Genomic DNA, 13,559 nt, shown 5'->3' with positions numbered 1-13,559 from the left:
TGCACACATACACACACACACCCCTGCTGTGAAACACGTGGCGTATTAACAATATCGACATGAGTAAACAAATGTCCCAAAAAAAAAAAAAAACATGGTGGGGGTAGAGGATTAGAAAGAGAAAGAAAGAGAAAGTAATTTACACTTTTCTAACTTGTGAACTTTTGCCAACTTTTCTATTTTATAGAATACACCCGCACACAGACACTCAAGCAAAATGAACACATTGAAAGCGAGGACAACAAAAATTAACACAAATGTATCATAAAGTGGCATATCTTGATGATCTGTACCCCAGCCCAGGAATCAGACACGTGTTAAACAGTGTTATCCCCTGTCATTATCAGTGAACAAAATGCCGAACCTTCATCATGTCGACTACAATCGGAAATATTCCGCAACGGAAACGATACAGGTAAGTGAGGAATTTTAACTTTTCCCCGACCTTTCCTCCTAGCTCTTGCTGCCATTTTTTTCTATATACTATTTATGTTATTGCCCTTCAACATAGCCTCCTTGGGTCACCGTCCCACAGGTTATATTAAAAATTCAACTTGAGTGCGGTAATTAAAAATGAGACTTAAATTTACGAGCTGCTGCTTCTGGTACACTGGCTGGCTACTATGCCTGGCACGCGACCCTTTGGTAGTGTGGGCGTGGCAACATCTCATGACTTTCTTTCTTGCTTTTTTTCACACTTCTTTGAGCGAAGCGGAAGTAGAAGAGAAGGTCCAAGACTTGATTGATGTTTAACGTTTTGTTTGCTGTTTGTCTTATGCTTAGAGTTCAACAAATTAATTGAAGAGTTCTTCGTCTCGTTTTCGTATTTCTCCATCTCTTTCTCTCTATGTGTAAAGAGGGGGTAACCTTGAGCCAACCCTCAAAAAAAGACTCGATGTGGTTGTCTTCCTGCCTACCCGCTAATTGCTGTCATAAATTTTGAGCACAACTTGGGGAGTAACAACCAAAATGTAGCATACTTTCAGGCAAAATACCTATACACTCTAGTCTATGGTAAATCGCATTAAAGGGGTAGGTTAGCTACATTAGATGGATAGCCGTAGATTAAAGAATTTTAATAAAATCGTTCTTAACAGAAGATTAATGATTATATGACAATTCAAATTAAGTATGAAAAATTTTAATAAGTTTTCCTAAATATCAAAAAATTTATGAAATATTACTTAAGTTCTAGCATATAGTTAAAAATTTGTAATCTCATGACTCTCGAGCATAGTCAACAGCACTTTTGAACTAAAGTCTTTGGAATGATAGTCTTGATAAATTTTAAAATAAATCCTTTACAAAGTTAAAAAGTTATGCATAATCATAACTTTTGAACATATGTTATGGGAAAAGTTGAATTTTTCTATTGGTTAATTGATCATGTTTTAACTTACAAGTTCTTTATAGAGTATTAATTCAGTCTCTTTGAATATGAGATACGATTTATAGAGCGTTCCTTACTTGTTTTGGTTTCCATGTTGTCTCAGCTTTTCCAGTTCCCGCGTCCGAAAAAAGCAAAGCGTCGGAAAACTCTCTCTGTACTTTCTGTTGCTTTTGCTTTGTTTTCATTTTGCCTGTTTTTTCCTTTTTACCATTTTTGGTTTTTTTTCTTTTCGTGCTGCATATATCTACATGGAACAAAACGTTGCTTCCGCCTGGTGTCCTGTTAGTCCTGCTGGCTCTGTTAGCTATGGCTCTCTTTCTCTTTCTGAAATGAAACTTGATTAAGTAGTTTCCGCGTGTTTTTATTTGCACAATAAAAGCATAAAATTTTGCTGCCAACAGCTTTCACAAGTTAAAGTAGCAAAAAGTGTGAAGTGTGGATGGTTTTTGGTTGAAACGAAGAGCCTCCCCCCCTCCTCCCCACTCACCATGTCAGCAACACCCTCTGGAAAAATGCTAGACATGCTGGTTCCTATTTAAGCCGCTATTTTTATGGGTTTTTCTTTTTTGCGCTCTCTTTTTTTTTCTGTTGTGTCGGAATGATAACGTTATGACTCCATTGTGACAAGACGCGGACGTGGCATAGTTAAAAGACTTCACATGCAGACGAATTCGTACACGGAGTACGATGGTAAATGGTGGTAGATATTCATCGGAGTTCCTTAAATATTTTAGTTTCTTTTTCTGTCATTTTTGGTGGTCAACTTTAATATTTTATTTGAGTTTGCCACATCACGATGTCATTTTACCACAAATGAGACTGCAGACAGTTTAAGATGTAGTTTAAATATTAATATGAAGATTATTAAATTTAAGCCAGCATTATAACTAAACTTTAAATTTTGTAGCGGGAAGTGAAAACTTTAACTGTCAGCTAGTTAAAGTTTGAACTTTATTATAAATTTGATTTTATATAGTATAACAAGAAATTTCCATTGAATGGATAGTGGATAGGTGTATATAAAATAGCTGTTATGTCGTATGGAAAACTTCTTTTAAGCCGAGTCATATTTAGGAGTCTAATGTATAAAGATCTTGACTTGTCATCGAGAGAACCCTTCTTCGAATCACTTGTCGTCCCTTCTGTGTACGTCAATACTGTGAATTGACTTACACAAAACGCGAATTTGTCATCTAACACCTTTAAAATATCTAAACAACATAAAAGTAAATGTTGTTTAGATATTTTAAAGGTGTTAGATGACAAATTCGCGTTTTGTGTAAGTCAATTCACAGTATTGACTTTATACCAAAATGCATAGTTTTTTTTAAGAATTATTCATTTCTATGGCGTCTTTTGGAGAGAAAAATAAAGTTTAAAACATAAAAGCATTTAATGGCCAATGACTGCAAAAATTTCACAACATCCGGAGTCATCATTTTTGATATAATTATTAATGACTTTGTTTTTTGCAATGGCTTGAAAAATAAAGAAAATAATTACTAACACGACAGAACTTTATGAATGGCTCCATGGAGTTTAATTGGATAAATTACGTCTTATATTATTTCCATAACTATGGTCAAAATTAGGCTTAGTTCTTACTAAATTAATGCCAAATAGTGGTCCAGAAACTAAGTGAAAACTAATTTCAAATGTAAGCAAAAAGAATTTATAAGTGAAACTAGTTAATGTACTCAAACTAAAAAAATTGTTCAATATTTTGCATGTTTCGTTGATCCTTGGCTACTTATTTCCTCTCGTGATTGGACTTTAAGCCAAGTATGTGTATGGTTAATTTGAATTCATAATAATAATATTATTTCGCAGAGAAGTTAAAATACGATACTTTGCAATATTTTCAATTAGTGTTTTCAATTAAGAGAGCAATTAATTTTAATAGTAGCTACTAGAATGAACCTTTTATGATTTCCTTATCTAGTTAGACCCATTTAGAAGGTTTTAAAATTGCTGCAAAATAGTATTTAGTGTTAATAGTTTTGTTTAATTTAACCATTATAAGTACATTATTCCACTTGCCCTTTGCTCTCTAGTTATCCTTTCTTATATCTGTCTCTTTTCCACTCTGTGTTCTTTCATCAGACGCCTCTGTTTATGTTGATTACATCTTGAAATCCGCCATTTACCTTCATTAAGATTGTCCTCGCTAAGCCTTGCTAATGGAAATGTTAACAATTTTGCTAATGTTTGAGTATCATTCACTACGAAATACTTGGGGTATTACAGCCATATGCCAAAAAACGAGAGCAGACACAGCGGCATTAACCATTAAAAATGATTACAAAATGCCGGTAGAGCTCCATGCCACGAAGGAGTTCGTAGAGTATCGCCTCGCCTCGAGCAAAAGTAATTTCACTTTTCGCCGCATATGTTGCCTGCTGTTTCCGTGTAACCTTTTTACACAAAAAAAAAAAAAAACTTTTTGGGTTTATGTTGTGGTTTTTTTTTTTTGTTCGTTTTTGCAAAACAAACAACATAAATATGGATTTCTCATTAAAATGCCAAAGTTATGCCGGCACGTAGACAGAGGAGTTAAGTTTGGCCGTTTCTGCGCAAGCGTCAGGACTCATTGAGAAGTTCCTCTCACCAATGTCAATGTCGCGTTGTGTTGCTCTCTCGCAATGGGGCAAGTCACGTGCTGTTATTGAAGGAATGCCATAGCCGGCTTAGTCCTTAGCCCTTAGCGTCACTCGCTCTTTAACACTCTTGGAGAGGGCCCATGCACACACACACACAAATACAATGCGAGGCATTTGTCATGAAACGGATTTCCGGCATTGTCCTCGCTGTTTGAGGCGCCCTCTTGACACTCTCCTCCTTGACTCCTTGCTCCTTCTCTGTGAACGCCTACACAACAAAACTTGTTCAATTTTTTATGACACAGACGACGGCAAGACGAAGAAAGCGAATAAAGTTTGTCATGACTTTGCCGCAAAAGTGGCTATTTAGCATTTTAGAGTAGGCAACAGGACACGACCTCAAGTAAGAAGGCAAGCGAGCCTCTGTGAATTTTTCATTAATTCCATTACAATGTGGCAAGGAAAGCATTTGGGAATTTTAATCAACGCTTGTCCTTCTTACTGATACTTGAATCTAATTTGACTATGATAATAGTTAATGAGAATGTGCTAAATAAGCAAGGCAAGACACGGGAGATGGAGGCAAGACATCTATTTGCCTAGGGTAATTGCTTTTACTTAGGCTCAAATGCCATTCAATCGACAGTTAAGCTCTAAAGTAATTTTAATGTGAAATTTGTCTGCACAGGTGTTTAACAAACTATTTAATAAGGATTCTTTTTGAATCGCTAATATTATTATCTTAATAATTTTTTGAAAACTTCTATTCGAGAGCCTATATTCAACAAGTTGAAATATATTCACAATTACCTATTTTAATTTCTCCATTTGATGATAACAAGAATATTATATCATTTAAGCCACTTAAAATCTAAATACAAATTGAGTATTATTTAATCTTGATTTAAGTTATTATCGTATGTATTTGTTTATAAAACCAGCTTAAGAGCAGATTTCGAAACACTTTTGGCTTTACACTTGCAGATATATAATAAATGTCTTAGTAACACTTAGTTATACATATAAATTGATTATTATTAATTTTTAATTTAGTTTTGAACAATTTCCGCTCTAGGAAATTATTGGTACGGATATATGTAGATATTATTATCAAATTTCATAGGTTTCGGGTCTCAATAGTTTGTTTAACAATTTTAAGCAGTATTTTAAGTTTCTGAAACATTAACAAAATATTTAAAATCAGAGAGATCTGTCTTAACTCTTCTATAACACACGCTTTTTAAGAAAAATATTCAAATAGCTTTTTTAATTTTTTCCTAAATTCTTTACCCAATAATAACAAGCAAATCCAGTTATGCACTTCATATAATGTTGCTCCTATTAAGATTAAGAAAATAAAGGCTGGTTCAGTTGGGTTAATTCAATTATTTATTTATTATTTTTTCCTCCCTTTTTATACTTAACCAAAATGTTTCTACCTGCATATTTCTTTGTTGCTTTATTTACCTCGCAGTTGCCGTATTACCCTTATTGACCCACCCTTAGTACAATTATCCAAAAAGTATACTACACATTTTGAATCAAAGAGATGAATACGTTTAGTTTTTCGTTAGAATTCCCAACTGGTTCTCGTACTGCCGGCATGGAGTAAGTGTTGTTTTGGAATGTTAAGTTATCTTTGCGCAGAGGCAATTTCGTAACCAATGAAGGCAACTGAGGTGCGAATATTGCTAGTTGAAAACTTTAACCAATACCCCGCCAAGGGGACGTGAAAAACCGTCCGCTAAGGCAATTTTTGGAAGCCCGAAAGGGCTTATTGAATAATAAATATGAGAAAACAAGGAAAAGGAGAAGTTAACCTAATAATAACGATTTGATGAGTCATTGAAAACTATGTCTTTAATGGGCTCATAAAATGGTATACTTGAGACCTTTTTAAACACAAATTACGATAATTATTGTGAGCATCATCATTATCATTATTATTGTGTGGGCCATTCAAAAACTATTTTGCTTTCGTCCATTAATTTCTACTGCTCCGCCTGCTGCCTGCTGCCTACAAGCTCCTTTTTCTCGCCTGCTCTCCGAAAGGGTTAAGGCATTAGACAAATTAAACTTAATGCTAACTCCCCGAGCAAATGGCTTACCAACACTCAAGCTAAATTACATCCTTACACCAACAAGGACAACACATCCCCGCTGCATACAAATGTTTGTTTTTTGTTGGCAGAACAGATAGATAGAAAACTCCCCAATGAACCTGACCGAAAATTACTGCCACAATTTATGTTTATGTGACTGCAAAGTTTTTTGGTTGAACGGAAGAGAGATTTTTATAGTTCAAGTTCGACATTTAAAGGTTGTGCGCTCTTACCCAGAGAAAACCATGTGAATTTACTGCCTGTTAAGTTTTCGTTCTTTATTTCCATTCCTTTGCCTTTTTTTATGGGCTAATTCACAGAAACAGACAGTAACAGAAAGATCCACACGGCCAGCAAAGAGGCCAAAGGTAAGATTTTGTTTGTCTGTGGCATCGATGCGTAACATTGGTCAAAACTTTATGAACTAAGCAAATTTGTAATTTTGACCCACAACCTAGAGCACATATTTCATTTTTTTCATTCTTAACCTAAATTTGTAGCTTATACCCTGCAGAAAAGGGTATACTAAACTTCGAAAGAAATAAACGAAAATTAAAAAAAAAAATTGTTTAAATTATTGTTAAGCACAGCAGAATGAGTTGTTAATTTATAAAAAACTCTGTTCTTTAACTTATTGTATCTTTTCTTTTTAATTTATTTAACTGAAAAAAAAGGTCATCCTTTTTGGTCATTCCCGAGATTCGAACTCCGAACTTTTCGCATTAAAGGCATGCTCTCTAGCTACCAGACCACCATTGAACTTGAATCACTTGCACTATCTCGTGTTGTGGTTTTGGTTCGGAAAACTTCGCTTTTTTAATATCCTCCTGAACCTTGCAAAAAATCTGACAAAAGTTTCTAAATTTATTTTTTGATCCGCTTGGTTGTAATTCCCAAGTAGTTAAAGCATTGAATAGTAGGTGATTTCAGGACCGGGTCCCTTACACGTAGCTGGGTAAAGTATGCTCCATCTAAAAGATTTGTGGGGAAAATGTATGAGTATTTGCAAGGGTATGCAAAGTTTGACTTTAACTTGGGCCTTTTTTTTGTTTGCCTGTGTAGATAATTTGCATGCCAAGCATGTCTATTAGGATTGCAGGAAGTTAGCTTGACTGTGATTTGGTTATATTTCTTTTATTTTATTTCGTTATTTTCCTTTTTTTCGTTTCTAATTTATGCATTATTTATGCAGAAGTCCTCTTGTATTGATGAAGATACATGGGAATTGGGCAAAGGTTGAGGGAAATCCCCAATACAATAAAACGGAAAAAGATAAAATAATTCAATTAAAATCTATGGCCTAGAGACTAACTATAGGGATTGAATAAAAATGACAGGCGTGATAGGTTCTCCAAGGATTTCATGCTACCAAAAAAAAATAAAAAATAAACAGTTTATTAGCTGAAACATTCTTAGTCCACTTCAATATTTGCTTCAAGAAATTTGTATTTTATTCTTTAATTTATTCCAGATTATTATTTATATATATTATTTTTAGTCAATATTAACTTAAGATTTTCTCTTTTCACGTATGTATTTTAATACAGTTATCAGAATGTTTATTTTGATAATCCTAATTCTTCTTCGATTAATCATATTTGAAATTGTTTTTCCTATTTACAAACCCATACTTTATTTTTGAAGCAATCCTTTCCTCGTTTTCTTGATTCCGTTTTTTTTGCGGTGTTTTCTCTTGCAAGCAAATTGATACGAATTGACGACAAGTCAATTTTTGTTGCCCGTATGTCTGTCTATCTCTTCTTCTATTGGGCGTAAAAAGCAATTGCTTCTGTGTAACATGCAAATACGGATAATGGGACAAGGACCTTGCCTGCTGTTGCTGACATTGCAACTGTGTGAGTGTGTGTGTCTAGTCCTTTGTATCCTGGCAGCTGTTTTTCGTCAAGTCGTTTGGAAAATTGAAATGATTAATTGTTTTGCCAAATGTTTTTGGCACTTGTCCTTGTCCTTGAATTGATTAAGGTACCAGCTCAGAACTTTGAAAAATCAAAAAAGCAGTTTCTTATTGACAGTCAAGACTGACTTTCTGTTGTTGTGTGGAATGGATTGGATTGAGCGCGGCAATTTGACAAACTGGCGACAGTTATTTGTCAGCTGTCGTGGTATGAGGCTGAGACGAATTGTGACGAAATAAGAGCTATGGGGAACTTGTATGATGAAGTCGATAAAAAAAAATACTATCCATGGAAATTCCTTGTGTCCTTGCTAAATTGGTCTAAATACATATGTATTTAAGGTTTGAGTCTACACTAATTCAAAAATTCCGGGAATATTTACTCCGAAATAAGTATACTGTTGAACACAATAAAATCGGGAAATCATAAACACACAAATGTTTCCCATTCGTATTGTATTAACTTAAATTTTATTTTAATAGCCAAGTATTTTTATAAACAAAAAATTTAATAAAGTTACTTGTATTTTAACATTCCTGCTCTGAATTAAGAACTTAAATCTATTATTTTTTAAAATATTCTATAAAATTTTAAAACATTTAAATAATTTTCTTGTGAATTACTATGGTTCATTTCTTAGCTGTTTTCTTGGTTGATTAATTTAAATGAAATATCCCATTTTGGGAATTATATCCTTTATGTCCTTTGGGATTTTTTCTTCTTTCTCTAATTTCCCTATGTAAGAAAAGCAACCATTTTGGGTGGTTCTTTACCATTTTTCAGGTTTCTAAACTTGCTAACATTGTGAGCAGGTAATTTTTGTGACAAGATTCTTCTTCTTGTTCAAAATTGTTTTTATTGTCCTTTATCCACCATAATGAAACTCTAATTACGGATAATTATGGATATAAAAGTACGTATATAATACAGAGTTATTTTAAAAGTTCGATAATTACCAACATTCTTAATAAAGTCATTATATTATATTATTATTGAGTATTGATATTTCAAAATATTAAATAACCTTTTGCAAGGATGACAGTATATATTATTTATTGTCTTTCGGCTGCTTTTGGTTTTATAAAAACTACATTATGTAATTAATTCTCTGATAGTCGAATTGCCTTTTTAATGTATTTTCTTTCCTTTACCTTATATTTAATTATGCCCAACTTAAGATTATAGAATTTTTATGCTATTGATGTGACATTCGCTCTACTTAGGCATATTAGGTTTACGAATTTGCGAGTTTAAATTTTAATGAAAATTATAGTTTAATTTAAGTTCTAGATAATTTTTGAAAATAAGTGGAGTTGATCAGAACCCTCAAATTACTAATATTGACTTTTTATTGGTATTGCCTCAAAGTCTTTTATTTTGAATTTTTTATGTTATCGCACAAAAGAAAAGAAAAGCAGCTCATACACAAGATTTTATAAACAATCTTATCAGATAAAAAAAGTGTCCCAACTGTCTAGCAATTTGAATCCTTTTTGCCCACCTATGTTTCAAGGGTTAGCTTTTAACTCTCCATCTTCTTTTATTTTGCATAAATTTTCACTTTGTTTTTATCAATGTTGGTGGGTCCTTAATTTTTGTTTTGTTTTTCCTTTCATTTTGTTTATGTGTGCCCTGTTGTTGTTGTAGTTGCTGTCCTTGTCGCTATGTCTGAGATTGTTCTATTGAGATAGTATATATTTTTTCCGTTGACGTTTTTTAATCCTTTACGAACGACCCTTTTTTGTGCTCGCAGCAACTTCTCTGAGTCCCATGTCCTGTGTCCTGTGCCCTGGTTGACTGCATGCACGCGACAGGACGCGACACTACGCGCCGCGATGCGATGCGGCTGCCCTGTTGGGACATTTTATAGTTATTGCCGAAAATTCCCTAGATGGTTTTAGCAATTTCTATGCCATTTACATTTTATTTTCCTGTTTTTTTTTTTTTTTTTTGTTTATGTTTGCATGAAAATTGCGGCTCTATTGTTTTATAGTCGCAATGGGGAGTTTTACTTGTTGTTGCCATTGCTTTTGTTGCCTTTGCAAAGCATTGGATAGACATTAGATAGACATGATGTATGCACGGTCGCATACATAAAATCTAAATCGAAAAGTAAGAGGTTTGTTGCCTAGCAAATAGCAATAACTGAAGGCTTGATGAGTGCCGATGGCGGAGGCATTGAAAAGATTTCAAAGGACAAATAGTGGCTATACATATGACGAAGTAATCTAGTGCGCCATATTGCAGTAATAAAAGGAACATAAAAAATGTTAAACTGATTTTTGAAAAGTTGTGTCTTTGTAACGAAAACGAAGTATTATTGGAGGTCACTTAGAAGATCTTTTGATCGCTATAACTGCACATTTAATAATCAAACTAGTAACTAAAAACTAGTTTTTTTAAACCTAAGTTCGAAGAATATAGATAACAACATACATATATGTAAGAGATACACTTTCTTAAGTAGTACAAAGAGATTGACTACCTCTTGGGTTAAATTTGCTTGTAATAGGACGAGTTCTTCGTGGATACTCGTGTGTAAATGCAGCTAACAAAGAATGAGTTTATGTGAAATACTTATAAAAAACATTAAGTAATAGTTTACTTTTAGTGAACAAACTATGTAGACCTCAATTATAAATTTGAAGTTAATCTTAGAATAATAGATAGAAATAGAAAAATAGATGTTTTATAGGATATTTCTGCTAAAATTAAAATTAAATCATTCAATCAGACTCTTATAAATTTGTACCTTTCATTCCACATTTCTTAAAATTAATAATATTTGATACAAATGAATAGTTTATTTTTGTAGTTTTTAGTTGTTTTATCTTAACTTCTTTTATTGGCAAATCTATTGGATTTGGTATTTCTACTAAGAGACGTTTGTCTTTCTATTCTTTTGTAGGGGAAAGAAATTTCCCAAAATAAGTTGTTAGATCTCCTCAATTTTTCCTCAGACATTTCCCCGCGGCTACAGTGACGTCACAAAATCAACCTGTTAAACCTCAAACTGAATGTTTGTGTGTATGCGTCATAATGCCAAAGACCTAGTACAAGGCCAGGGAAATATTAACCCCTCATGGAAAACTCAGGGGAAATCCACCCTCTGTTTTTCTGTTTAGCTTCCTGGTGCATTGAACCAAATGCCGGTGGCTGGCCCGAAGAAGGCTAAGGTCAATTGCAGTCACCATCAGCGGGGGAGGTTCGGTAACAAGAAGTCTCAACACTTCCAGTGAGGGAAAATTCCCTTGCAAAAATATCCCAATTTCTGTTGAATACTGTTGGCCAACAATGAGCTCTCCGTCTGTGAAGGTCCTTTTCAGTGTTGGTTGGGCTTTGGTAGCACGCGTTTCACATCGTTCGCATAGACGTGTACGTGTTGTGCCCAATAGCAATAGTCGTCATTCGCGATGAAATTTCGCGTAATTTTCTACGCTTTTTTCGGGCAATTGTTTCTATGAGAAGTGAGTGTGTGTTCGGTGTCCTGTGTGTGCTTTTGTGTATATGTGCCTGGTAAAGAACATTCTTTAGCAACTGTGGATTAACATAAAGAATGCTTCTTTTTTTACCAAGGCAGAAGAAAACGGAAATACGAGTATAGTGCAAAACCACAAAAGAAACATAATTTTTCCTGTTTGTTTTTGTTTATTTTTTTGGATTTCCTATGCAAAATTCGCTGCGACATGGGCAACACTTTGTGCATAAAAAATTAGTTAGCTTGATAAAGAAAAAAAAAACACGAAAGAAAATAAAAAGCAAATACCTACGCTAACACGTAAGGCAAATAATGTGCTAACACACACGATGTACTATATAGTCTATGGAAATGGAAGGCATGTGGCATAACCGAGGCGAAAATAATCATAACCGCCTCCAGACGACATCGACGACATTAGAATGTCTACGAGAATGCTGTTTGGCACGCCGTGACTTCCGTTTCCTGTTTTAATGTTTACGTTTTGTGGTCGGAATAGGTTTCCGTCTTGGTTTTGGACTCCCTCTCACTGACGGCTCCATCTCCCTTTCCGTTTCTCTCTATGTCATGTGGATTTTTGAGCTAATGTAGTTGCGCAACAAAATAATAGATAATAAAAAGTAATGTCGTCTTTTTGGCTTAGCGTAAAATAGCCTAAAGCAAACAGTCTCCAAGTCGCTCTTGTCTATCACTGTGTCCTGCTTTATCGCCAGTGCGTGCCCTCATACGATTACAGTGCTTTTCTTGCCGTTTTCCGTTTCCCTTTGCTCGTTGCTTGTAATAAAAATCAGTCGGAAATCTTTGCCTTTGCGCCTAAATGTAGGCAACAACAAGGCATCGTATGTCTTAAATTAGATTAAATGATGTGCCATAATGAACATGTGGATCACACTGGCATGAGAATGTAGGAGTAGGAGTAAACTTAGGGGTTTCCCATATTATTGTTGTGAGTATACACAAGCAGGCTAAAAGGATACATGCTTAGCACTGAGGATAAGACAAAATATTATCTTATAGGTATAGAAATATTAAAGTTATGTTCAGGCAGGGTTATTATTGTAAAATAGTAATATTATGTGTTAGACCGATCTACATATATTAAAGGGCTCTACGAGTCCAAAGAAAATTCCAATGGATTCACAAGTGTAACCCTATCATTTATATTGAGATTATTTTGCATTGATCGTGATCTTTATATATAGAATTTTGCGTGGTCTAATGAAAAACGTTACGAAATATTTCTTTTTATATCATATCATGAAGTTGGTATTTCATAATATATTTCAATTATTCGTCTTCAGTTCGTTTTTCTTCCGTTTTTCTATGCCTCATATTATTTGGCCACTTAATGCGCCCCATAGAATAAACAAAGCAGACTTGCCAGCGACTTTGCCACTTCTTTCTTTTATTTATATTTGACTTACTTATTATGCGGCAAATGTTTTGGCTAAGACAAGTAAACAGAAAAGAAAGAGAAATAATGCCAATGTGTAGCCTAATTTTAGGCGCCGGAAATGGTACAGGCCTTTATCAATATATTGCGCCCACCTTTACTGCTCTTCTTTTCGATTTGTACAATCAATTGTCAAGGAGAAACTGTACTTGAACTGCTCATACAATTCAATTTTCCACTCGTAACAATTAAAGTCTTCAAACTTTTGACATGCTTCATGCGTATTTTATGTTCATGTCTGTGAATGTGCGAGTGGGTGTGTGTTTCGTATGTGTGTGTATGAATCTCATCCTCACTTCCGGGCGTAAACGGAAGTACTCAAGCAAAATAAAAAAAAAAGAAGACGAGGCATGTAAAGAAAAAGGCAAACAAATCCAAAATAAACAACATGTGAGAGGAAAAAAATGCTTACGAAGCGGAAATTAAGACCCTCTCCCATACAGTTGGTAGAAAGGCAAGCCCCCCAGAAAGCAAAGCTGCCAAAAGTTCGCAAACAAACACATGTCTCGGCTTTGTCTCTCTGTTTTCCTCTCTCTCTTTCTACTCTTTTGCCGCTCTTTCTCTGTGTGTGTAAACAAGCCCAAACATATCACATTTTAATCCGATGTAGTGGAAAATTG

General features: G+C 34.4%; 1 protein-coding gene and 1 non-coding gene across 2 annotated transcripts in view; both read left to right on the top strand.

Annotated features, from left to right (window-relative positions):
- The first annotated feature begins 355 nt into the window (after positions 1-355).
- sick (sickie) overlaps positions 356-13,559 on the top strand; it is a 203,063-nt gene continuing 189,859 nt past the window's right edge. The window contains exon 1 of the mRNA XM_068295747.1: positions 356-415. Within this exon, the coding sequence (XP_068151848.1) occupies positions 356-415 (60 nt within the window). The remainder of the gene's footprint in view (positions 416-13,559) is intronic.
- LOC137581587 (U4 spliceosomal RNA) lies at positions 5,626-5,764 on the top strand. The gene has a single exon (XR_011033196.1). It is a non-coding gene; the product is annotated as a U4 spliceosomal RNA (small nuclear RNA).

This window comes from Drosophila tropicalis, unplaced genomic scaffold (genome assembly GCF_018151085.1).
Source record: "Drosophila tropicalis isolate 14030-0801.00 unplaced genomic scaffold, ASM1815108v1 contig_845, whole genome shotgun sequence".
Lineage (NCBI taxonomy): Eukaryota > Metazoa > Arthropoda > Insecta > Diptera > Drosophilidae > Drosophila > Drosophila tropicalis.
The sequence above is the reverse complement of the archived record's forward strand: the minus strand, read 5'-3'. Positions and strand labels throughout refer to the sequence as shown.